The sequence below is a fragment of the Nerophis lumbriciformis genome, linkage group LG20 (genome assembly GCF_033978685.3).
Source record: "Nerophis lumbriciformis linkage group LG20, RoL_Nlum_v2.1, whole genome shotgun sequence".
NCBI lineage: Eukaryota > Metazoa > Chordata > Actinopteri > Syngnathiformes > Syngnathidae > Nerophis > Nerophis lumbriciformis.
This window is the reverse complement of record NC_084567.2, coordinates 39,156,860-39,184,331: the sequence shown is the minus strand read 5'-3', so window position 1 is coordinate 39,184,331 and position 27,472 is coordinate 39,156,860. Positions and strand designations below refer to the sequence as shown.

At 40.2% G+C, this 27,472-nt stretch overlaps 1 protein-coding gene across 1 annotated transcript in view; it reads left to right on the top strand.

Moving 5' to 3' along the window:
- Nucleotides 1-229: 229 nt before the first annotated feature.
- The window catches only part of LOC133619682 (serine/threonine-protein phosphatase 2A 55 kDa regulatory subunit B alpha isoform), a 44,535-nt gene continuing 17,292 nt past the window's right edge, over nt 230-27,472 (top strand). Inside the window, exons 1-6 of the mRNA XM_061980893.2 lie at nt 230-537; nt 7,054-7,122; nt 19,736-19,833; nt 21,080-21,245; nt 25,080-25,192; nt 25,608-25,785. Of these exons, the coding sequence (XP_061836877.1) occupies nt 531-537; nt 7,054-7,122; nt 19,736-19,833; nt 21,080-21,245; nt 25,080-25,192; nt 25,608-25,785 (631 nt within the window). The 5' untranslated portion in view covers nt 230-530. The remainder of the gene's footprint in view (nt 538-7,053; nt 7,123-19,735; nt 19,834-21,079; nt 21,246-25,079; nt 25,193-25,607; nt 25,786-27,472) is intronic.

The window sequence follows — 27,472 nt, the reverse complement described above, 5'->3', positions numbered from 1 at the left end:
TGGGGCCATGCATTTATCAAAATATTTTTTTTACTTTTTTAAAAATTTAATAATAAAATGCATTAAAAAATGGTGTAATAATAGTATTCACTGTTAACTTATACAATCAAACTCTGGTAATATCAGAGAGCAACATGGGTCCATGCATTTTTCAATACTCAAAAACAAAAACACGCAGAAAAATATCGACACGGGATTACGCGCCCATCCGAGCATCTGCCCCGCGTAGTGCGCGCGCATGTCAAAGAAGCATTAAGGAGGCTGTGGCCGGTCACGGGTGGAGGACATCGGACATTTGGACAAGTGTCTCGCGTGGGATGCGAAGTCGCGACTAAAGCGGAACAAGGCGTGTGTGGGGGGGGGGAGAAGAGCGTGGAAAGCATCCGTGTCACGGCTGACTCAACCACCGACATTCAGCGGGATTTCAATCTCAGGAGAAAAGTTGACTTCCTTCCCACGAACCGACGCGTGGGAGTGGGAGGAAGGATCGCGTTTTTTGGCCGCGGCGAGCCCCGGCTGTCTGTGTCGTCATGGCAGGTAACTCGCGTGGACGGACTTATACATGCACCATTCTGTTGACGCCCTGTTGACACTTTAGCCCACGCTAGCAGGCTAACGAAACTTAGCCCGTGCTAATGCTAATGCTAATGCTAATGCTAACGTTAGCTCGCCCGCAAACTCCAGCGTCATCACGCATTGCTAATGCTAATGCTAATGCTAACTAGCCTGCTAGCTCACGTAGCACGGTCACCCCACCAAGCTGAGTCCCCACTCGCGAAACACATCGATAGTCCGTGTCCACGCGTGTAAAACTCATCATTTTTAGACCAGTGCTCGTTTTGTCGAATGGGTTATTTTTGGAACATTAAAGTTCCACACTGTCCGAGGCGAGCTAACGCTAGCTCAAACTTTGACATTGCCCACATGCTATAAACACCGCAGAGCTAGCTGATAAATATCGTGGAATATAATTTTTTTTATATATAAGCGCCTGAATAATTCACCGGTATATACCTTCTTTTTTTTTTATTCATGCAGCCGAATATTAACAATGTAATGTTCAATTCATCAGCTGTTAACGTCACTTGTTCAGTTCATTTTCTACCGCTTGTCCCTTTTGGGGTGGCGGGGGGTGCTGGAGCCTATCTCAGCTGCATTCGGGCGGAAGGCGGGGTACTCCTTGGACAAGTCGCCATCTCATCACAGGGCCAACACAGACAGAAAACATTCACACTCACATTCACACACTAGGGACCATTTAGTCCTATTTGGGATTTATTATCAATATATATATATATATATTTTTTTTTTACTTAAATTGGACATAAAATGACTATTTGGTTAGTCGTGAGGCGTAAATGCTGCAATGTATGTGTTCATTTTGGGCGGGGGAAATGAGACGGATGCATTGCTTCATCCCCTGTTTCAAGAGGATGATGCCATGACCTCATCAGAATACCTTTATAGATAATACCGTACTTTTCGGACTATAAGTCACAGTTTTTTTCATAGTTTGGGTGTTCGGGTGTGCGACTTATGTGTGAAATGATTAACACAGTAGCGTAAAATATCAAATAATATTATTTAGCTCATACACGTAAGAGACTAGACCAGGGGTCGGCAACCCGCGGCTCCGGAGCCGCATGCGGCTCTTTGATCACTCTGATGCGGCTCAGCAGCTTACTTGCTGCTGAACCCCCCAATTTTCCCGTGAGACTTCCGGATTTCAGTGCCTCTCGCAGAAAACTCCCGGGATTAATATTCACCGAATTTCACCCTTACGGCTATAATAGGGGCGTGCCATGATGGTACAGCATTTGGCGCCATCTACAATCTGTATTAACAGAGTGCCAGCACAACATTTGTTAAACAATATAAATTTGGTGCTTGCACACGTACGTGACAGCAAGGCATACTTGGTCAACAGCCACACAGGTTACATTGACGGTGGTCATATAAACCAACTTTAACACTCTTACTAATAATGCGCCACACTTTGAACCAAGATCAAACAAGAATGACAAACACATTTCGGGAGAACATCTGCACCTTAACACAACATAAACACAACAGAACAAACACCCAGAATCCCATGCAGCCCTGACTCTTCCGGGCCACATTATACACCCCTGCTACCACCAAACCCCCCCCCCCCTGTGCATCGGTTGAGGTGGGCGGGGTTTGGTAGCGGGGGGGTGGGGTGTATAAAGTATCCCGGAAGAGTTAGGGCTGCATGGGATTCTGGGTATTTGTCCTGTTGTGTTTATGTTGTGTTACGGTGCAGATGTTCTCCCGAAATGTGTTTGTCATTCTTGTTTGGTGTGGGTTCACAGTGTGGTGCATTATTAGTAAGAGTGTTAAAGTTTTTTGTTTTTTATACCGTCAGTGTGAGCTGTGTGGTTGTTGACCAAGAATGCCATGCTGTCACCTACGTGAGCAAAGCGGCTGATCAGGCACGCTGACTGTAGTGGGTGCTATATACTGTACCATCACGGCACGCATGACGCTGACAAGCGCTATTAAATAATAACCCGCGTGCCGCACCAGTTTTCAAATTCCACATTATTATTGGTTATACATACCACAAAGCAAAAAAAAAACTTCGTATACAGTGTTATTTCATTTAAAATTTCAAAACATTTTTGCGGCTCCCATTGTTATCTATAATTTGTGAAACTGGTCAAAATGGCTCTTTGACTGGTAAAGGTTGCCGACCCCTGGACTAGACGTATAAGATTTCATGGGATTTAGCGATTAGGAGTGACAGATTGTTTGGTAAACGTATAGCATGTTCTATATGTTATAGTTATTTGAATGACTCTTACCATAATATGTTACGTTAACATACCAGTTGGTTATTTATGCCTCATATAACGTACACTTATTCAGCCTGTTGTTCACTATTCTTTATTTATTTTAAATTGTCTTTCAAATGTCTATTCTTGGTGTTGGGTTTTATCAAATACATTTCCCCCAAAAATGCGACTTATACTCCAGTGCGACTTACATATGTTTTTTCCTTCTTTATTATGCATTTTCGGCCGGTGCGACTTATACACCGGAGCGACTTATACTCCGAAACATACGGTATGTGTTCATTTTGGGCGGGGGAAATGAGACGCCTGCATTGCTTCATCACCTGTTTCAAGAGGATAATGCGATGACCTCATCAGAATACCTTATAAGATCAGTGTTTTTCAACCTTTTTTGCGTTGAAAAAATCCGGAGGCACACCACCAGCAGAAATCCTTAAAAAAACTAAACTCTGTTGACAGTAAAAAGTTGTTGTCGCAATTGTTGGATATGACTTTAAACCACACCCAACCATGCATCACTATAGGTCTTGTCTCAAAGTAGGTGTACTGTCACCACCTGTCACATCACAACTTGACTTATTTTGAGTTGTTTGCTGTTTTCCCGTGTGTAGGGTTTTAGTTCTTGTCTTGTGCTCCTATTTTGGTGGCTTTTTCTCTTTTTTTGGTAGTTTCATGTCTTCCTTTGAGCGATATTTCCCGCATCTACTTTGTTTCAGCACTCAAGAATATTTCAGTTGTTTTTATCCTTCTTTGTGGGGACATTGTATGTAATACCGTATTTTTCGGACTATAAGTCGCAGTTTTTTAAAAAGTTTGGCCGGGTGTGCGACTTATACTCAGGAGCGACTTACGTGTGAAATGATTAACACATTAGCGTAAAATATCAAATAATATTATTGATCTCATTCACGTAAGAGACTAGACGTATAAGATTTCATGGGATTTCGCGATTAGGAGTGACAGATTGTTTGGTAAACGTATAGCATGTTCTATATGTTATAGTTATTTGAATGACTCTTACCATAATATGTTACGTTAACATACCAGTTGGTTATTTATGCCTCATATAACGTACACTTATTCAGCCTGTTGTTCACTATTCTTTATTTATTTTAAATTGTCTTTCAAATGTCTATTCTTGGTGTTGGGTTTTATCAAATAAATTTCCCCCAAAAATGCGACTTATATATGTTTTTTCCTTCTTTATTATGCATTTTCGGCCGGTGCGACTTATACACCGGAGCGACTTATACTCCGAAACATACGGTATTTGTTCATTTTGGGTGGGGGAAATGAGATGCCTGCATTGCTTCATCACCTGTTTCAAGAGGATAATGCGATGACCTCATCAGAATACCTTATAGATCAGTGTTTTTCAACCTTTTTTTTAGCCAAGGCACATTTTTTGCGTTGAAAAAATCCGGAGGCACACCACCAGCAGAAATCCTTAAAAAAAACGAAACTCCGTTGACAGTAAAAAGTTGTTGTCGCAATTGTTGGATATGACTTTAAACCACACCCAACCATGCATCACTATAGGTCTTGTCTCAAAGTAGGTGTACTGTCACCACCTGTCACATCACAACTTGACTTATTTTGAGTTGTTTGCTGTTTTCCCGTGTGTAGGGTTTTAGTTCTTGTCTTGCGCTCCTATTTTGGTGGCTTTTTCTCTTTTTTTGGTAGTTTCATGTCTTCCTTTGAGCGATATTTCCCGCATCGACTTTGTTTTAGCACTCAAAAATATTTCAGTTGTTTTTATCCTTCTTTGTGGGGACATTGTTGATTGTCGTGTCATGTTCGGATGTACATTGTGGACGCTGTCTCTGCTCCACAGTAAGTCTTTGCTGTCGTCCATCATTCTGTTTTTGTTTACTTTGTAGCCAGTTCAGTTTTAGCTTCGTTCTGGATAGCCTTCCCTAAGCTTCAATGCCTTTTCTTAAGGGCACTCACTTTTTGTTTATTTTTGGTTTAAGCATTAGACACCTTTTTACCTGCACGCTGCCTCCCGCTGTTTCCAACATCTACAAAGCAATTAGCTACCGGCTGCCACCTACTGATATGGAAGAGTATTACACGGTTACTCTGCCGAGCTCTAGACAGCACCGACACTTAACAACAACAACACATCATTTGCAGACTATAATTACTGGTTTGTAAAAAATATTTTTAATCTAAATAGGTGAAATTACATAATCTCCCACGGCACACCAGACTGTATCTCACGGCACACTAGTGTGCCACGGCACAGTGGTTGAAAAACACTGTTATAGATAATATATTTGTACCCCAATTATTGGGGTACAAATATATGTTCCATGGAAAATATAGAACAATACACACGGCGCTCACAAATCTATCAAAATATTTTGGGGCAGTATGGCTCGGTTGGTAGAGCGGCCGTGCCGGCAACTTGAGGGTTCCAGGTTCGATCCCCGCTTCCGCCATCCTAGTCACTGCTGTTGTGTCCTTGGGCAAGACACTTTACCCACCTGCTCCCAGTGCCACCCACACTGGTTTAAATGTAACTTAGATATTGAGTATCACTATGTAAAGCGCTTTGAGTCACTAGAGATAAGCGCTATATAAATATAATTCACTTCACTTTTAGTACGACTTTGGTAAGCTATGAAGCCACACTGTTTGATGGTGTTTGTATAAGGTAATACATATTACCTGGCGTTTTGTCTCACAATATTATGCAAAACCAACTTTTCTTACCTTCTGGTACCTGCTGATCTCTATTTGGGATCTGCATATGTCCTGAAAATTCGCCGTAGTTGATAAGCTTCTTCTTTTTCTTTATCTTCTTGTTATAGGACATTCATCCTCCCGCTGTTGCCATTTCTAATATAAAGTAGTGTAAGTTCTTACTTATATCTGTTAGTAAACTCGCAATGAAAGCGCTAAAACATACCGGTGTGTTGGGACTACAGTATTCACCCAAGGAACTTAGGTTATTAGAGAGTTCCGGTGTGCCGTGGGAGATTATGTAATTTTCACCTAATTGGTTTAAAAGCTGGTACCTTTTAAGTCTACTTTATACTTCTTTTTGTGCCCTTGTGTGCACGATCCTTTCCATCCTTATCTTCTCCATTCTTTGTAACTGAGCTACTGTGTGGAAATGTTTTCCCGTAGTGGATCATTAAAGTTTGTCTAAGCCTAAGTCTAAAAATCTTTTTTGCAAACTAGTAATTATAATCCGCAAATAATGTGTCGGTGCTGTCTAGAGCTCGGCAGACTAACCATGTCATACTCTTCCATATCAGTAGGTGGCAGCAGGTAGCTAATTGCTCTGTAGATATCGGGAACATGGTTTGTCGTGATCACAATATGCAGATGGCAGCGGGAGGCAGTGTGCAGGTAAAAAGGTATCTAACGCTTAAACCAAAAATAAACAGAAGGTGAGTGCCCCTAAAAAAGGCATTGAACCTTAAAGTTGATTTGATTTGATTAGGGAAGGCTATGCAGAACGAAACTAAAACTGAACTGGCTACAAAGTAAAGAAAGACAGAATGCTGGACGACAGCAAAGACTTACAGCGTGTGGAGCAGAGACGCAACAATGCCCACACAAAGAAGGCTAGCATCCGCACAACTTAAATAGTCTTGATTGCTAAAACAAAGCGGGTGTGGGGAATAGCACTCAAGGAAGACATAAAACTTCTACAGGAAAATACCAACAAAACAGGAAACGGCACCAAAATAAGAGCGCAAGACAAGAACTAAGACACTACGCACAGGAAAACACCAAAAATCTCCAAATAAGTCAGGGCGTGATGTGACAGGTGGTGACAGTACACCTACCGGTACTTTGAGACAAGCCCTATAGTGATGCATGCTTGGTTATGGTTTGAATTCATATCCAGCAACTGCGAGAACGACTTTTCACTGTCAATATCGGCTGCTGAGTTTCATTTTTTTAATGTATTCTGCTGGTGGTGTGCCTCTAGACTTTTTTTAATGAAAAAAATGTGCCTTGGCTCAAAAAAGGTTGAATAACACTGCCCCAATATGTTGCAAAGAGCTATTATGTCATTTTCTGCCAATAATCCCCCTCTGCTGCTTTTTAGGCGTCAAGATCGTCTTAGAATATGTGAATGTGGCAACTGATGACTCATAAATGACAGACTGGTTATTCAATTATTCATTCTATCGCCTGATAAACATTACAACATAAGAGGATCATTGCTTTTCTGTGGTGCAACCGTCATTTTTAATGTTTTTTTCTGCATTTGCAGGAGGTGGAGGTGACATGCAGTGGTGCTTCTCTCAGGTGAAAGGAGCCATTGATGACGATGTGGCCGAAGGTATGAGCATTAGGGGAGGAATCGCCATTTAGACGTGGTGGAAAGCTATCTCTGTGTGTCTCATTTTGTCTTGTTTCCATGAGGCTTATGTAGCCTCGCACTCGTCTCGTTTTTAGTCATCAATTAATCAGGGAAAAAACAGGGATAGGAAATGTCAAGATTGTGCAGAGAAAAATTTAAATCCACAATTGCAAAAATGGAAATTGTACACGGTCTAATTTGCTTAGTTGACCATGATGCATGTGCATGTATTTTTTATGTATGATGTGGACGGACAAAGTGAGCAAAAAAAAATGTAGCGTTGCATAGCAATACCATCGGCTCATTGATGTCTCTAAAAGAGTCCAATAAGAAAGTATCAATCAATCAATCAATGTTTATTTATATAGCCCTAAATCACAAGTGTCTCAAAGGGCTGCACAAGCCACAACGACATCCTCGGTACAGAGCCCACATAAGGGCAAGGAAAAACTCACCCCAGTGGGACGTCGATGTGAATGACTATGAGAAACCTTGGAGAGGACCGCATATGTGGGTAACCCCCCCCCCCCTCTAGGGGAGACCGAATGCAATGGATGTCGAGTGGGTCTGACATAATATTGTGAGAGTACAGTCCATAGTGGATCCAACATAATAGTAAGAGTCCAGTCCATAAAAATTTAAATCCACAATTGCAAAAATGGAAATTGTACACGGTCTAATTTGCTTAGTTGACCATGTATTTTTTATGTATGATGTGGACGGACAAAGTGAGCAAAAAAAATATAGCGTTGCATAGCAATACTATCGGCTCATTGATGTCTCTAAAAGAGTCCAATAAGAAAGTAGCTACGGTATTTTTTGGACTATAAGGCGCACTTAAAATCCTTTCATTTTCTCAAAACTCAACAGCGCGCCTTATAACCCGGTGCGCCTAATGTACGGAATAATTTTGGTTGTGCGTATTGACTTCAAAGCTCTTTTATTTGGTGCATGGTGAAATGACCAGTATATGGCAGTCACACATAAGAGATACGGGTTAGACTGCAATATGACTCAAGTTAACAACACCAAAATTTCCAAAATGTTCCATTGAAAATATAGAACATTACACACGGCACTCAAAAACCTATCAAAAAATGTTTTAGTATGACTTTGGTAAGCTATGAAGCTGCACCGCTTGATAGATTGTACTGTGCTTCAACATAGTATTGTTATGGTGTGTGTGTAAGGTAAGACATATTATCTGGCGTTTTATTTCACAATATTATGCAAAAGCAACTTTTCTTACCTTCTGGTACCGGCTGATCTATATTTGGGATCTGCAAATATCCTGAAAACTTGCGTGCGTCCGCCTTTGTAGTCCGTGCCGACACCGTAGTTTGTAGGCTTCTTCTTTTTCTCTATCTTCTTGTTATGTGACATTCATCGTCCGCTGTTGCCATTTCTAATATAAAGTAGTTTAAAGCTCTTATCTGTATCTGTCAGTAAACTCGCCATGAAAGCGGTAAAACATACGGGTATGGTGAGTTTACATTATTCACCCAAGGAACTTTAGTTATTAGAGAGTTCCGGTCGGACGGTTTTTCACGGGACACATTTCGGGCGTTGTTGTTGCACTCGTGAGCCACGGATGAGGAGATGCTGCTCCGTGATTGATTGAAGTAAAGTCTGAATGTCATTAAAACAGTTAGCTCCATCTTTTGACACTTCTTCCACCCCCGTCCTTGCACGCTACACCGCTACAACAAAGATGACGTGGAAAAGACGCTGTCGAAGGTGAGCCACGTATATAAAACCGGCCACAAAACGGCGCATCCTGAAGCGACTGTCAGAAAGCGGCTTGAAGATGACGTGTAAAATATCTATGCTACATTTTGACCAAAGAACCACAATTTCATGATATGTAGACCACAAGGAAATGTTTTCAATTCAGAAAAAAATTATAATAATATGACTCCTTTAATGTGCCTTATAATCCGATGCGCCATATGGTCTGGGAAATACGGTAGTCTTTTTTTTGTTTGTTTTTGTTTTTTGAGAATCAAGGGGGCTCTGGCTATTAGCTAAATATAGCAACTAAGTTGGCCACACTGGTCCCTCTTGCTAAGTATTATGTTTTGGCAGACCAGGTGCCTATGAGGTGTGCGAAATCAAACCATAGAGGCATGTCGGTGATATTTATAAAACCATCTTGCCTTCTTTCGCACTTGGTCGAAACGAGATGTTTTGGAATATGAGACTTCATACCTGCCAAATACTCCGGTTTTCCTGTAATTAGTACGGTTTTCATCAACCTATTCCGGGTTACGGTTGCAGTGATAAAAAATATGGTTTTTCATTACCGGTAATTAAAAAAAATTAAAAAAAAAAAAGTTTTATTCACGAAATCGCGTAACAACAATGACAATCGACACTGCTTCCCGTAACTTCCTATCGAGCCATTCCGAATGCCATGCACGAGGCTATTTATAGCACCGCTGCCAAGCACGAGGCCATTGTTTCCAAACGAGCGAACGATCATGGAATCAGCCCGAGAAAAATCGCATACGAGTCTTAAACCGAAAAGAAAACTGCAGTCATTCCGTGAAGAATATTCAAAAGCCTATCCGGGAATAATTATCCGTTCCAAAAAGGGTGAAAACTACGCGAATTGCACCTTGTGCAGACAAGATTTTTCGATCGGACACGGAGGAATTAGCGATGTAAAAGACCACGTTGGGACAAAAAAACACAAGTCTAATGCCATTGCTAGCGATACAAGTGGAAAACTTTCAACGTTTTTCGTCGCCCAAACAGATTCTTTGGATGTGATAAATGCCGAAGTTTTATTTACGGAGGCAATAATTGAGCAAACAAAAAGGTAATGACAGCAATGTTATCTATTGGAATTGTTTAGTACTGTTATACTGTTAAAAGTGTTTATACTATTTATGCTTTCAAGTCCAAGTTGAAGAAATCTTGTTAAATGTTGACAGCATAACTACCAAAATACAGAAGTATGTCCTTAATATTTTTGCAGTGCTATTTCTGTTGAAAAGTTAAAATGATTACATTAGAGATGTGATGTGCCACTTTTCAAGTGTCTGATGGCTTCAATTAATTTTCATTAATTTTTCATATTTTGAATTCTTTTGAAAGGCTTACAAAAAAACTACATTTGAATTGTAATTCCATGCTATTGACAGGACTATTAATTTTAATGAAGTTAGCTTGCCATGTTTACAGTATGATAATTGTGATAGAAATGTGAATTTTAGGCACAGAATATTTTATACAATTGAACAAGGCAGTAGATTATACAAGCTTGGACAGAAAGTTAATAATGACACCAATTTTTTTTTAAATTGAATTGTTTAGTACTGTTTTACCATTTGTTTACTGTAAAAAGTGTTTATACTGTTTATACTTTCAATTAACAAATTGAAGTCTTGTGAAAGGTTGACAGGATAACTGGCATTAACTGTCAAAATAATTTCAAACTATTGAAGTTAGCTTACAGAATAAACATGTCAATCAACCCATATGATTTTTGCTGTAATATTTTTGTTTTGAAAAGTCACTGTGACTGATAGAAAAGTGATGGTTTTAGCAACATTTTAACCTGTCTGAATGCAATCAATCATTTTGCGTCGGGGGGCTTCCCTGAACCCCCCACCAGGACTTTGTCCTGGACCTACCGGGGCCTGCGGCCCCTGGACCCTGGCTACTAGGTTTTTCTGATTTCAAAAGTTGGCAGGTATGTCAATACCATCGACTCATTGATGTCTCTAAAAGAGTCCAATAAGAAAGTAGCTACGGTATTTTTTTTGGACTATAAGGCGCACTTAAAATCCTTTCATTTTCTCAAAACTCAACAGCGCGCCTTATAGCCCGGTGCGCCTAATGTACGGAATAATTTTGGTTGTGCGTACCGACTTCGAAGCTCTTTTATTTGGTACATGGTGAAATGACCAGTATATGGCAATCACACATAAGAGATACGGGTTAGACTGCAATATGACTCAAGTTAACAACACCAAAATTTCCAAAATGTTCCATTGAAAATATAGAACAATACACGGCACTCAAAAATCTATCAAAAAATGTTTTAGTATGACTTTGGTAAGCTATGAAGCTGCACCACTTGATAGATTGTACTGTGCTTCAACATAGTAGTATTGTTATGGTGTGTGTATAAGGTAAGACATATTATCTGGCGTTTTGTTTCACAATATTATGCAAAAGCAACTTTTCTTACCTTCTGGTACCGGCTGATCTGTATTTGGGATCTGCAAATATCCTGAAAACTTGCGTGCGTCCGCCTTTGTAGTCCGTGCCGACACCTTAGTCGATAAGCTTCTTCTTTTTCTCTATCTTGTTGTTATGTGACATCCATCGTCCGCTGTTGCCATTTCTAATATAAAGTAGTTTAAAGTTCTTATCTATATCTGTCAGTAAACTCGCCATGAAAGCGCTAAAACATACCGGTATGGTGAGTTTACATTATTCACCCAAGGAACTTTACTTATTAGAGAGTTCCGGTCGGACGGTTTTTCACGGGACACATTTCGGGCGTTGTTGTTGCACTCGTGAGCCACGGATGAGGAGATGCTGCTCCGTGATTGATTGAAGTAAAGTCTGAATGTCATTAAAACAGTTAGCTCCATCTTTTGACACTTCTTCCACCCCCGTCCTTGCACGCTACACCGCTACAACAAAGATGACGGGGAAAAGACGCTGTCGAAGGTGAGCCACGTATATAAAACCGGCCACAAAACGGCGCATCCTGAAGCGACTGTCAGAAAGCGGCTTGAAGATCACGTGTAAAATATCTATGCTACATTTTGACCAAAGAACCACAATTTCATGATAAGGAAATGTTTTCAATTCAGGAAAAAATTATAATAATATGACTCCTTTAATGCGCCTTATAATCCGGTGCGCCCTATGGTCTGGGAAATACGGTAGTCTTTTTTTTGTTTGTTTTTTTGTTTTTTGAGAATCAAGGGGGCTCTGGCTATTAGCTAAATATAACAACTAAGTTGGCCACACTGATCCCTCTTGCTAAGTATTATGTTTTGGCAGACCAGGTGCCTATGAGGTGTGCGAAATCAAACCATAGAGGCATGTTGGCGATATTTATAAAACCATCTTGCCTTCTTTCGCACTTGGTCGAAACGAGATGTTTGGAATATGAGACTTTAGTGACGTACTTTGCCTTAGTTACGTCAGTGGATGTCTCCATATATGGTAGAGGTTTACCCAAAGAGCTTTGTGCGAGTCCGCCAATTTTATTCAGTTGTAGTCCAAAGTTGCAGTCAATAAGTTCTTTATTTTTGTCTATCCTCTTGTTGTCGGGCAGACTGGCTAAAAAAACCTCAGATCTAGCCATTTCTAATTAAAAGTAGCACATCATTCTAGCTTGTATCTGTCAGTAGACTTGATATGGAAGCGTTAAAACTACAACATGGCTGACGTGGTGGAGATGCAGATGAAGGAGGCTTGACAGGAGAACTTTGGCTCCTAAATATGACCTCCCACAAAACAGCGCATTCTGAAGACAAGTCAAAAAGCGTTTTGAAAATGGTCTGTTAGACTACATCTTTGTGTAATTTGGACCAAATAACCACCATTACATTTTATGTAGACCACAAGGAAGTGTTTTATATGTAGAAGAAAAAAATCATATGACCCCTTTTCAAAGGGGAACTGCACTTTTTGGGGGAATTTTGCCTATCTTTCACAATCATTATGAGCGACACGAAGACATGTTTTTTAAAATTTATATTAAAGATGATAAACGCTTGGAAAATGCGGCTAACCGTTGTAGCCTTCAAAGCCCTCTGAAAAATCTTCTAAACCCTCCGTTTTGTAGACATACTGCAAGTATATATATTAAGTAGTAACCGACACCTTCATAACAATATGTAATATGTACAATATACACACTTCAAGTATATATATTATGTAGTAACAGACACCTTCATAACAATATGTAAAATATTTACCGTATTTTGATCACTTCAATCATTGCCGGAACTAATTCTTCAGCACATATATGCCTGAGTGCAGCTGGGATAAGCTCCAGCGACCCCGAGAGGGACAAGCGGTAGAAATGTATTTCCGTTTCCATGGCAGCGCAATTGTGACGTCTGGCAACAACCTCTCCCAGATACAAACACGCGAGTGTGTTTCAATCATAGCAGATTCAGTAACAAACAACGAACATGACTATTTTTGGACAAATGAGGATTCACAACCTTATCTTTTTGAATCTATATTTATGGAGTATGAACTGCTGCTTCTAGAAGCGAGTACGAAGGAAGAGTGAGACGTTGGGTTATTGTGCTGGAAAAAGAGTTCCTCAGTGTTCGCTCTTACAATAACGATATCGCTACAGCTTGGTTATTATGCAGGTTCCGGAACATAAATAAGGTATTGTTGGTAGTTTTAGGATGCGTTTTTAAAGGGATTTAGAGGCAGAATAGATTGCTCCCATTAGACCCATTAAAAGAGTTCCTCAGTGTTCGCTCTTACAATAACGATATCGCTACAGCTTGTTTATTATGCAGGTTCCGGAACATAAATAAGGTATTGTTGGTAGTTTTTGGATGCGTTTTTAAAGGGATTTAGAGGCAGAATAGATTGCTCCCATTAGCTGCATTGCTAGCCACCAAGAACGAGCAGATTTTTATATTAGAAAGCCGGGGGGAAAAACTTTTGTGTTCTTGTCGCTTATGATTGTGAACAAAATTCCAAAAAAGTGCAGTTCCCTTTTAAGAAACTGAGTTAGGATGCTAGCTACTAGGGGTGTAACGGTACACAAACATTTCCGTTCGGTACGTACCTCGGTTTAGAGGTCACGGTTCGGTTCATTTTTGGTACAGTAAGAAAACAACAAAATATACATTTTTTGGTTATTTATTTACCAAATTTGTAAACAATGGCTTTATCCTTTTAACATTGGGAACACTATAATAATTCTGCCCACGTTAATCAACATTAAACTGCCTCAAGTTGTTGCTCAGATTAAATAAAATGACAAAAGTTTTCTTCTACATATAAAAAGTGCAACATTAAACAGTTTCAAGTCAACTCATCATGCTTAATTTATTACAGCATTTGGGAAGCCTGTAGTTGATTTTTATTATGTAAATGTTATATTTTTATCAACATGTGATAGCAGGGACCCTGCCATTCAACACTAGGCTGCTGCATTACTAATGATTAATGTAACTACAGCTGAAAAAATGGTACAATAGCAATAGGATAGACTATTCATCCCTGAACACCATGGAGTTCATTGAGGCTTAATGATGCAGTTATTTCATTATTATATCAACTATCAGAGACAGAAACTCTTCATTTAACATACCGTATTTTCCGCACCATAAGGCGCCCTGGGTTATAAGCCGCGCTTTCAATGAACGGCATATTTCAAAACTTTGTCCACCTATAAGACGCCCCCGTGTTATAAGCCGCATCTAACTGCGCTAAAGGAATGTCAAAAAAACAGTCAGATAGGTCAGTCAAACTTTAATAATATATTAAAAACCAGCGTGATGTGGGCGCGCACGGAGTCGTATATCAACATGGACGGAGCTGCGTGAAAAAAGCCACCCGGCCTCTTCGCGTAAACTTACCTTAACCACTCGCTCATCTTTTCTTCATCCATCCCTTCGAGTTAGCTTTTATGATGACGCCGGCTGGAAAGGTCTCTTTTGGCAAGGTCTTCCTTTTGAATATCACCATGGGTGGAAGTTTCTGGCCATTAGCATGGCAAGCTAGAACCACAGTGAAGGATGACTTCTCATTCCCTGTGGTGCGAATATTCACCGTACGTGCTCCCGTTGTATCCACAGTGCGGTTCACAGGAATATCAAAAGTCAGTGGAACCTCGTCCATGTTGATAATGTTCTCTGGCCGGATCTTTTTTTCAGCTATCTTGTTTTTACAATATGCACGGAAAGTAGCCAGCTTTTCTTAATATCCGCGCGCTTCTTCTTCTTCTACGCGGGCGGGTGGTTGCTTACAGTAGAAGAAGAAGCGCTTCCTGTTCTATGGGAGCGGGTGCTTACCTTGGCGGTTGCTTGCGTAGAAGAAGAAGCACTTCCTCTTCTACGGGGAAAAAAGATGGCGGCTGTTTACCGTAGTTGCGAGACCGAAACTTTATGAAAATGAATCTTAATATTAATCCATATATAAAGCGCACCGGGTTATAAGGCGCACTGTCAGCTTTTGAGAAAATGTGTGGTTTTTAGGTGCGCCTTATAGTGCGGAAAATACGGTAATGTCCTTTTTTGATGCTTCAACACAGCTCAATCAACACAGGAAAAGGTAAAGTGAAATAACAGACAGACAGGGCTTTGCTGTCCGTAACACACACACACACGCACACACCGCAAAATGAGCTAACGTTACGCTAAAAGCGAATTAGCCTTCACCTCAAGCCAGGACTGTGAGCGAGCTGAGCTGCCTTTTATATTCCTAGAAGGTCAACGGGCTCATAGTGATGTTACTAGTAGTTGACTGGGAGGTGTTTATTATAATTTGGAGAGAGTCCGCTGCCTGATGCTTGCCTGCTAAACGCTAAGCACTGACTACATGCGCTCTGAATACGCACTGCTGATTGGCTGTTACCGCTCTGTTTGTAACCAGTCAGATGGTTGTGTGGGTGGGACAATGCTGGGTGCTGTGTAGAGGACTGACAGAAACAGAGGCAGAAGGAAGCGGAGGCGGCTACTTATATGTTCGTGTGAAAACTCGTTCGGTACACCTCCGAACAGAACCGAAACCTCTGTACCCAAACGGTTCCATACAAATACACGTACCGTTACACCCCTACTATCTACCTATAAGTTGTAACAACAAACTACATTCACAGACAGACAGTCCTATTGTAATGTGTTTATTAGGGTGAACCGATGGCACCAAATGTATTTTTGGTGGGCCGCAAAGGGGAGCGATTTTAACCCTTAATTAGTTGGTTTGTGTTTGTTAACAGAATACACACTGATTATAACATTTATTCAGTCTCTGAAAACATCTAAAATCCAATCATTTAGATTTAAGGCCTGACAATAATCAAACTCTTTTAAAATCTATACAATTTAGGAAAGTCTTAAAAATACAGGACTGTCATTTGTGTCAGAATTTTTACTATGTAGCCAACCGTTTGTCACCGCTGCGAAACAATTTTCCACACTACTCATTTCAAGTGAGAGAGAGAGGAAGTATGCCGGACGAAAAGGTGAGCCATTTGCTTTCGTAAGCGTCGATGAACGAGAACAATGCTGTGTAGTCAGAGTTGTGCGAGGCTTCTCCTTTGCCACCCGGGGTCGTGTATGTCAGCACATCCGCCCCTCCGGTCGTGGGTACAGGCAGATGCACTGGATGAACGTGTCGGTAGTACCCTTGAGGTGCTATGCAACTGTTCTAAAGCACTTTGCCTCCAGGGGAAATACATTAACGAACCAACCTTCTGCAAGAAAACTTTTAAACTTGAATCATTTCATATTCCAACATGTAATTCAGGAACTCGTGTTTTTGTTCATATGTTTGTACTTTGATTGCCGGTACGGATGTGAAATTAGTCTTACATTAAACTTAAATTAAAGTCTTAAATTGATTATTACAGCCTGCGCAGACCCTGTTATCAAAAAGTCAGGCCGTGGGCCCAACATGGACATGCAATCACCATCATTTATTAATGATAGACACCACTTTGCATAATAACTACTAGAACCCTTCCAAATAATCCCCAAATTCGGAGCCTACGGTGTGCAAGCTCAAGCGCGAACACAGGCAAGCGGTAAGCCTCATTTTGCACTGCAACAACTCAAAAAAAGGTAAGCGTACGGGTAAATGACATCCTTTAGTTTGTAAAGCATGTGCACGACATTTTTGTGGATGCTGTGGGAGACAAAGTAACCAAAGAACATTAAAAGCAAAACAAGCATGTTTAGAAATACAAATGCACTTTTTTAGTTAATTTCTTTTTGTGATATAATAAACTAGGGCTGGGCGATATGGCCTTTTTTTAATATTGCGATATTTTAAGGCCATATCGCATGAATGAATGAACACTTGATGCATATAATCACAGCAGTATGATGATTCTATGTGTCTACATTATAACATTCTTCTTCATACTGCATTAATATATGCTACTTTAAAACTTTCATGCAGAGAAGGAAATCACAACTAAAAAAAAATCACTATTTATTTCATACGGTGTTGATCTGGAAATGTTTGTCTCTGCATTTTAATGGTGTGGGCGTGTGGCACCGAACGGAGATGTTGACATGCGGAGTAAGCACTCTTCATTCTCTAGCAGGTGACTTTTCAAATGATGCTACATATTAGCAGTAATATTACTTTTTATAGCAACGCTTTTGCCCCACACTTGACAAATTACGGTTTTCTGTTTGACATATTCCCAGTTGAAGCCAAACCACCGCCAGACTATGGACCCCCTGCTGTTTTTTTGGGGAATTAATTATTCCTTCATTTGTTACCAGATTCACACCTTCTCTCTCTCGTGTGATGCGCTGGCATCACAGCTAACATTAGCCATGCTGCTACCTCTTTGCTGCGCGAGGGCGTATACGTATGTGACGTATGACGTGACTGTATGTGACGTATGTAAGAAGGTGCGCTTGTCTGTCTGTGAGAAGGAGACACAGGAAAGAGCCTGTAGTGTAATGCCAGCAGCTAAAAGCAACTGCGTGAGAACGTATACTCGAATATCACGATATGGTCATTTTCTATATCGCACAGAGACAAACCCGCGATATATCGCGTATATCGATATATCGCCCAGCCCTATAATAAACACAATATTAGTATTGTTTTATATCACCAGCATTAAAGGGTTTGATTTTTTTTTACATTAACACACATCCCTGTGGTTCTTTGGTCAAAATGTTACATAGATTTTTTTTACAGACCATTTTGAAGCTGCTTTCTCACTTCAGAATGCGCTGTTTTGTGGGTGCGTTTTATTTACAATATTTTCCGGACCATAGGGCGCACCAGATTATAAAACAATCAATGGATTATTTTCAATCTTTTTTCATATATAAAGTGCACCGGATTATAGGGCGCATTAAAGGAGTTATTTTTCTAAATGTAAAAGACTTGTGGTCTACATAACATGTAATGGTGGTTCTTTGGTCAAAATGTTGCATAGATGATGTTTTACACATCATCTTCAAGTCGCTTTCTGACAGACTCTTCCGGATGCGCCGTTTTGTGGGCGGGTCTTATTTACGTGGCTCACCTTCGACAGCGTCTTCTCCCCGTCATGTTTGTTGTAGCGGTGTAGCGTGCAAGGACGGGGGTGGAAGAAGTGTCAAAAGATGGAGCTAACTGTTTTAATGACATTCGGCCTTTACTTCAATCAATAACGGAGCAGCATCTCCTCATCCGTGGCTCACTAAGTGCAACAACAACGCCGGAAATGTGTCCCGTGAAAAAGTTATTACTCTCTAATAACTAAAGTTCCTTGGGTGAATAATTTAAACTCACTACACCGGTATGTTTTAGCGCTTTCATGGCGAGTTTACTGACAGATATAAGTAAGCGCTTTACACTACTTTATATTAGAAATGACAACAGCGGAGGATGAATGTCCCATAACAAGAAAATAGAGAAAAAGAAGAAGTTTATCGACTACGGCGTCACCACAGACTACAAAGGCGGAAGCCGGCAAATTTTCAGGACTTATGCAGATCCCAAATACAGATCAGCAGGTACCAGAAGGTAAGAAAAGTTGCTTTTGCATAATATTGCGAAACAAAACGCCAGATAATATGTCTTACCTTATACACACACCATAATGATACTCCTATGTTGAAGCACAGTACAATCCATCCAGCGGTGTGGCTTCATAGCTTACCAAAGTCCTACTAAAACATTTTGATAGATTTTTGAGCGCCGTGTGTAATGTGATATATTTTCAATGGAACATATACAATTTTGGTGTTGTTTACTTGAGTCATATTGCAGTCTACACGTATGACTGTCATCTACTGGTCACACTTATCATTTTACAATGTACCAAATAAAATAGCTTCGAGGTCGGTAAGCACAACCAAAATTATTCCATACATTAGTCGCACCGGGTTATAAGGAGCACTGTCAAGTTTTGAGCAAATAAAATGATTCTAAGTGCGCCTTATAGTCCAAAAAATACGGTACATTTATAGCAGTTGTATTCTTTTTTTTGGGGGGTGTTATAGTATACAACAAATTGTCCCTCATTCCCTGCCCTACATGTGTGTTATTTATTCTTAACTCTAAAGCGGTACATCATGCCTGACACCTCAGGCAATCTGCATCTACTTAAATGTCTTTTTATAATCCTCTGTAGTGCAGCCTTTCTGCTTCATTGGTCAGGAATGGGTTAAATAACTGCGTGAAAACTGGGTTACTCTCATTCAGTCTGCTCTACATCCATCTCGTAGTGCATAATGATGTTTGCACAGAAGAAAGTGCTTGCATTTCTCTTTGTAGTCCATCTGTGCCGTGGACAATGTTGGCCAGAGTTCACCGCTGAGGGTACTTGCGATGTATTCAAAGGCCCAGCGAATGTTACATTACTGTACAATAGGAGAGATTGATTCAATGTCCTTTTGTGCTTTTTTTTCAGCGGATATCATCTCTACGGTGGAGTTTAACCACACAGGCGAGCTGCTGGCTACGGGTGACAAGGGCGGGCGTGTCGTCATTTTCCAACAGGAAATAGAGGTGTGACCCAAATACATTTTTTTAGGAATATTTCACAACAATGTTGGTTATACAAAACCCAAAACCAGTGAAGTTGGCACGTTGCGTAAATCGTAGATAAAAACAGAATACAATGATTTGCAAAGCCTTTTCAACTTATATTTAATTAAATACACTGCAAAGACAAGATATTTAATGTTCGAACTGAGAAACAACATATTTTTTTTGCAAATAATCATTGGGCACTAATACACCCCCATACCATCACAGATTCTGGCTTTTGAGCTTTGCGCCTATAACAGTCTGGATGGTTCTTTTCCTCTTTGATCCAGAGGACACAACGTACACAGTTTCCAAAAAAACGTTTGAAATGAGGACTTGTCGGACTACAGAACACTTTTCCACTTTGCATCAGTCCATCTTAGATGAGCTCGGGCCCAGCAAAGCCGGCGGCATTTCTGGGTGTTGTTGATAAATGGCTTTGGCTTTGCATAGTAGAGTTTTAACTTGCACTTACAGATGTAGCGACCAACTGTAGTTCCTGACAGTGATTTTCTGAAGTGTTCCTGAGCCCATGTGGTGATATCTTTTACACACTGTCGCTTGTTGATGCAGTACCGCCTGAGGGATTGAAGGTCACAGGCATGCTGCTTAAGTGCAGTGATTTCTCCAGATTCTCTGAACCTTTTGATGATTTTACGGACCGTAGTTGGTGAAATCCCTAAATTGCTTGCAATAGCTCGTTGAGAAATGTTGTTCTTAAACTGCTCGACAATTTGCTCACGCATTTGTTGACAAAGTGGTGACCCTCGCCCCATCCTTGTTTGTGAATGACTGAGCATTTCATGGAAGCTGCTTTTATACCCAATCCTGGCACCCACCTGTTCCCAACTAGCCTGTCTACCCGTGGGATGTTCCAAATAAGTGTTTGATGAGCATTCCTCAACTTTCTCAGTCTTTTTTTCCACTTGTGCCAACTTTTTTTAAACATGTTGCAGGCATCAAATTCCAAATGAGCTAATATTTGCAAAAAATAACGTTTCTCAATTCGAACGTTAAATATCTAGTCTTTGCAATCAATTCAATTGAATATAAGTTGAAAAGGATTTGCAAATCATTGTATTCTGTTTTTATTTACCATTTACACTACGTGCCAACTTCTCTGGTTTTGGGTTTTGTATTTCTTTGTCCCTAAATACCTTAACATTTGTATCATCACACTTCTATCATCACGTCTAACTGTCATTGTCATGTTGTTTATAAACAGAATAAGAGTCTGCCTCAGTTCCGGAGCGAGTACAACGTTTATAGCACTTTCCAGAGTCACGAGCCCGAGTTTGACTACTTGAAGAGTTTGGAGATAGAAGAGAAAATCAATAAGATTCGCTGGCTCCCTCAAAAGAACGCTGCACAGTTCCTGTTGTCAACCAATGGTAAGAACTTGTCTCTGATGCAACAACTAATGGCGCACTTGCCAATAATGATGCTCTTTGAGGCAGAGTGGTTACCTTAAAATCTGCTTAATGTTGACAAATAAAGAACAGCAAAGCAGGAAACTGCTGTTTTATACTGTACATTATACAATGTGTTATATTATCATATTGCATCTTCAATGCACATACATTATGTATTATGCATGACAGTGATTGTATAACTGCTTCCCTGCATATTTGGCTAATTGACAACATTAGTGATAGATACGCAAATAGCCTATTGGTGTCCAGAGAGACGATGTTAATGAAACAATCTCAAATAATACAGGTTTCATTTATTTTGTACCATATAATGGCTAATGTAAATGTGACAATAGGTATATTATGCAACCAAGCTTTAGAATGACTTACAGTTAACTAGAGATCGACGGATATGTTTTTATCAGGGCCGATTCCGATTATTAGTTGTGAATGAGCTGATATTCTCTTCATATTCTCTACTGCTCGCTAGTGTTACCTTATCTGAGTTACTGTGCAGAAACATGGAGAAAATAATTACAACAATTACATTTCATTCACTTAACCTTGTTACGAAAAAAATCTATCAGAATAATACATAATGTAGGTCTTTTCAGCAGACGAGTTACTTTTCAAATGACCCAAGTCGAGGTGATCTACCTTGTGCGTGTGCAAATAATATACATATACATACGTACGTACGTACGTACGTACGTACATACATACATACATACATACATACATTGGACACACCTTCTCATTCAATGCGTTATTTCCATGACTATTTACATTGTAGATTGTCACATCAAAACTATGAATGAACACATGTGGAGTTATGTACTTAACAAAAAAAGGTGAAATAACTGAAAACACGTTTTATATTCTAGTTTCTTCAAAATAGCCACCCTTTTCTCTGATTATTGCTTTGCACACTCTTGGCATTCTCTCCATGAGCTTCAAGCACTCTTGTGAAGTGATTTTTTTTTTTATAATAACAAATAAAAAAATATATATACAGTGTCTGTGTGTGTGTGTATGTACCGTATATATATATATATATATATATATATATATATATATATATATATATATATTCATTCAGTGGAACCTCAATCTAAAAACTTAATTGTTTCGCCAAACAAGAATGTTCGTATAATAAAGTTAAGTTAAAGTACCAATGATTGTCACACACACACAAATGTGTCCTCTGCATTTGACCCATCCCCTTGTTCACTCCCTGGGAGGTGAGGGGAGCAGTGGGCAGCAGCGGTGCCGCGCCCTGGAATAATTTTTGGTGATTTAACCCCCAATTCCAGCCCTTGATGCTGAGTGCCAAGCAGGGAGGTAATGGGTGCCATTTTTATAGTCTTTGGTTTGACTCGGCCAGGGTTTGAACTCACAACCTACCCATCTCAGGGCGGACACTCTAACCACTAGGCCACTGAGTAGGTAATAAAGCAGAGTTCCCCATAAAAATCAATGTAAACATAATTGGCTCTTGCCTCGACGAAAGTCCCTATTTTAGTAAAAAAAACACACTTTGAAGACACTATATTGTGTGTGTGTGTGCGTGTGTGTGTATATATATATATATATATATATATATATATATATATATATATATATATATATATGTATATGTATATATATGTATGTGTATATATATATTGTGTGTATATCAAACCAAAATAACAAGAGGGTAATAGCTAAACAGTCTCTTACTTATCCAAACCGCAACATTACAGAAAGCTGAAATGTCAACACTGAACACCCACCCAAACACACAAGTCTGGTTGGTGCGCCCGAAAACCAAAAAACAGAATAATGGAAAATCATTTTAACCTTGTGTTTGGAAATATGTGTTTTAAACAAGCAGGGACTTCATGTAGTCGCCGTTAGCATTAATAAAATCTAGCAGTGTGAAACAGTCCTTCATCGGCCTGTGCCTAGGTAGTGCCTTTTCCTTCGCTGTAATAAAGGTCCGCTGTAGCATTTTTTTGGGGTTTCATCACAATTAAAGACTTGCTGCAGAAAACATCCCCCTTCGCTGATAAGATCCTTAAAAAGTTGAACTACAGAGCTAAAATGCTTGCTCAGTGTCTCGCAACGTGAAACGGTACAGCATTTAACGTGTTTCTCATCACAAAAAGTGATCTCTAAGACAGGCTGACACAGCTTTGACCAATACGACACTTGTGGAAAAAAATGCGTCAGAAGTGCCGCCGGTCTCGAAGCTCTTCAAAATGGCTGCGCCTGTGTGTACAGGATGTAAAAAGGTTGTGACATAGGCGGCCCCGCTTCTTCAAAATACCGTGCCCACGGTTACAAGAAGTGATGTCATCAAAATGGCAGCCCTTTTGGGCTTCCAGCGGCACACAAAATGAATGAAACGTTAGTCCGCTGAGACATGGTCTCCACACAGAGGCATATTTGCTGTGTTCGTAAACCGGAAAGTACGCAAAGAGAGGTGTTCTTCGGTGCCGATAATTGGTCAATCTCTACAATTAACTAATGATTCTAGTTAGGGATGTCCCGATCCATGTTTTTGCACTTCCGATCCGATACCGATATTGTTTTTGCATTTCCGATCCGATACCGATACTTACCGATACTGACCGATACTGGCCTATCCGAGCATGTATTAAAGTTTAAAGTTATTTAGCCTACTTAGTTGTCAGAATCATGTTGAAATGGGTTTTAGTACTCTTGATAACAACTAGCCAGCTGAATTAGGGGAGTTTGAATAATACACAATGGTTGGTAACAAGAAACTGACCTGTTTATTCAAGGATAAACACAAAATAGACAAAATTATACATGACAAACAGAAATGGCATCATTGAACTAGGGCTGGGCGATATGGCCTTTTTTTAATATTGCGATATTTTAAGGCCATATTGCGATACACAATATATATCTGGATATTTTGCCTTAACCTTGAATGAACACTTGATGCATATAATCACAGCAGTATGATGATTCTATGTGTTTTGATTGATTGATTGAGACTTTTATTAGTAGGTTGCACAGTGAAGTACATATTCCGTACAATTGACCACTAAATGGTAACACCCCAATACGTTTTTCAACTTGTTTAAGTCGGGGTCCACTTAAATTGATTCATGATACAGATATGTACTATCAGATATATACTATCATCATAATACAGTCATCACACAAGATAATCACATTGAATTATTTACATTATTTATAATCCAGGGTGTGGAGGGGGGCGCCGGATGTAAGTGTCAAAAAGACAGCCAAAATAGGTTGATATGCGAGCACCTTAGAGGGAGCGTTGCTCGCACGGCTGCGCTAGCATCACAGCTAACGTTAGCCATGCTGCTACCTCTCTGCTGGGAGAGGACGTATACGTATGTGACGTATGACGTGACAGTATGTGACGTGTATAAGAAGATGCGCTTGTCTGTCTGTGAGAGGGAAACAGGAAAGTGTGAGAAGAGCCTGTAGTGTAATGCCAGCAGCTAAAAGCAACTGCGTGAGAATTGTGGATGTGTTGAAGGTGTGCTGGAAAATGCGGAACGGAGATTACGGAGCAGCAGAAAAGTGGAATGTATTATTTAAATCTGTGCGTTGGAAAACACGGACCGTAGTTTTTAAAAAAACTGGATCTGGATCGGCATTTTCCCATGCCTTGCCGATACGCAATTTTTGGCAAATATCGGCAGCCGATACGATCCAAATATCGGATCGGGACATCCCTAATTCTAGTTATTGGGGCCCCATTCAGTGGCTATGATCCTTAGGTTTTTGCTAAGATTCACATATGTGTTTATCGTGTATTGTCTTTTACAGATAAAACTATTAAACTGTGGAAAATCAGTGAGCGAGACAGGAGACCAGAGGGGTATAATCTTAAAGAGGACGATGGACGCTACAAGGATCCGAACTCCATCACCTCACTGCGGGTCAGTCCATGAACCATACACACCCTGACAGCACGAGGATGGGATCATGCAACCGCACTACAGTTCATCAAATGATTCGAACAGAATAATCTACCTGTGCACCTGATCTGCCAAGTCAGATGATATTCACATTAAAATGTATAGTCAATGGCAGCAAGTTAGATTAGGTATTAAGGAGGTGCAGTGTTTTTGCTGGAACTTCCAAAAACATTTGTTTGGCAGCCTAGCAAGAATGCCCACAGCCATCATCTGTGTTTATAATATAATGTCAAACCTGCCTTTACCACCCATTTTTGCTGTGCTCAATAAATTCCCCCCCTAGAGGGAAGACATGCTTTGATTCAAACAAAAAAAAACAGTTTCAGCCAGATTTGCATGACATAATTTAAAGTACCTGACTCTTCATACGATTAAGGTGCCAGTTTTGATACCAATGGACCTCATGGTGGAAGCCAGCCCACGCAGGGTGTTCGCCAACGCTCACACCTACCACATCAACTCCATCTCCGTCAACAGCGACAACGAGACCTACTTGTCTGCAGACGACCTCCGCATTAACCTCTGGCACCTTGAGATCACCGACCGCAGCTTCAGTATCCTTTTCTGCCCATTGTTGCGTTACTGGTGAAACATGACATTTGCTGTGGGTGTGTTTAGAATGTGATGACACCAACAAGATTTTTCTGTGATTGAGGACGTTCTGTTTATTCACATACGAGGGTAGGCCTGGGCCGATATTAGATAAGTCAATTAACTGGTGATAAATGAAAATTAAGTCTGTAAGTTTTCCAACGTCAATAAATTTCTATGTGCATGCTTCAAGAGAATTCACACTTTTTATCGGTTTCAGTAGCTAAAAGGAAGAGGTTGAATTCGGTCCGTGGACCTTCAGTTCATTCTACTTACCGTATTTTCCGCACCATAAGGCGCCCTGGGTTATAAGCCGCGCCTTCAATGAACGGCATATTTCAAAACTTTGTCCACCTATAAGCCGCCCCGTGTTATAAGCCGCATCTAACTGCGCTAAAGGAATGTCAAAAAAACAGTCAAATAGGTCAGTCAAACTTTAATAATATATTAAAACCAGCGTGATGTGGGCGCGCATGGAGTCGTATATCAACATGGACGGAGCTGCGTGAAAAAAGCCACCCGGCCTCTTCGCGTAAACTTAAACTTACCTTAACCACTCGCTCATCTTTTCTTCATCCATCCCTTCGAGTTAGCTTTTATGATGACGCCGGCTGGAAAGGTCTCTTTTGGCAAGGTCTTCCTTTTGAATATCACCATGGGTGGAAGTTTCTGGCCATTAGCATGGCAAGCTAGAACTACAGTGAAGGATGACTTCTCATTCCCTGTGGTGCGAATATTCACCGTACGTGCTCCCGTTGTATCCACAGTGCGGTTCACAGGAATATCAAAAGTCAGTGGAACCTTGTCCATGTTGATATCTTGTTTTTACAATATGCACGGAAAGTAGCCAGCTTTTCTTGAAAGTCTTTAGGCAGTTGCTGTGAAATAGTAATCCGTGTGCGGATGGAGAGATTGCGTCTTTTCATGAACCGGATCCCTGTCGCTTAGTAGGAGCCATTTTGTGGTCTTTACAGATGTAAACACACAAAGGAAATGAAACGTACGGTAATATCCGCGCGCTTTTTCTTCTTCTACGCGGGCGGGTGGTTGCTTACAGTAGAAGAAGAAGCGCTTCCTGTTCTATGGGGGCAGGTGCTTACCTTGGCGGTTGCTTGCGTAGAAGAAGAAGCACTTCCTCTTCTACGGGGAAAAAAGATGGCGGCTGTTTACCGTAGTTGCGAGACCGAAACTTTATGAAAATGAATCTTAATATTAATCCATATATAAAGCGCACCGGGTTAAAAGCCGCACTGTCAGCTTTTGAGTAAATTTGTGTTTTTTAGGTGCGGCTAATAGTGCGGAAAATACGGTACAATTCTGAAACACAAATCAAAAAATAAAATTAGGGCCGTTTTTCGATTTTTATTATACATGGCATATTTTAAAACAAACAAAAAAGGGTTACTTTTCATTAAAATATTGCCATAACATTTTATTTTGTGCTGTTTTCCTTTTATGGATTTTTATCTTTCCAGATAAACACAAAAATCTAATTAATGTTTATCCAAAATGCAGAAATGCGTGTTTATCTGTGTGATGACAAATTGAACCGGAAGCAGTATTTTAGATTTTCCTTTGCGTTTAGCATGTTTTTAGCATAACGGTAACATCTTTGTTCAGCAGGAGTCCTATTGTCATTTAAAAAAAAAG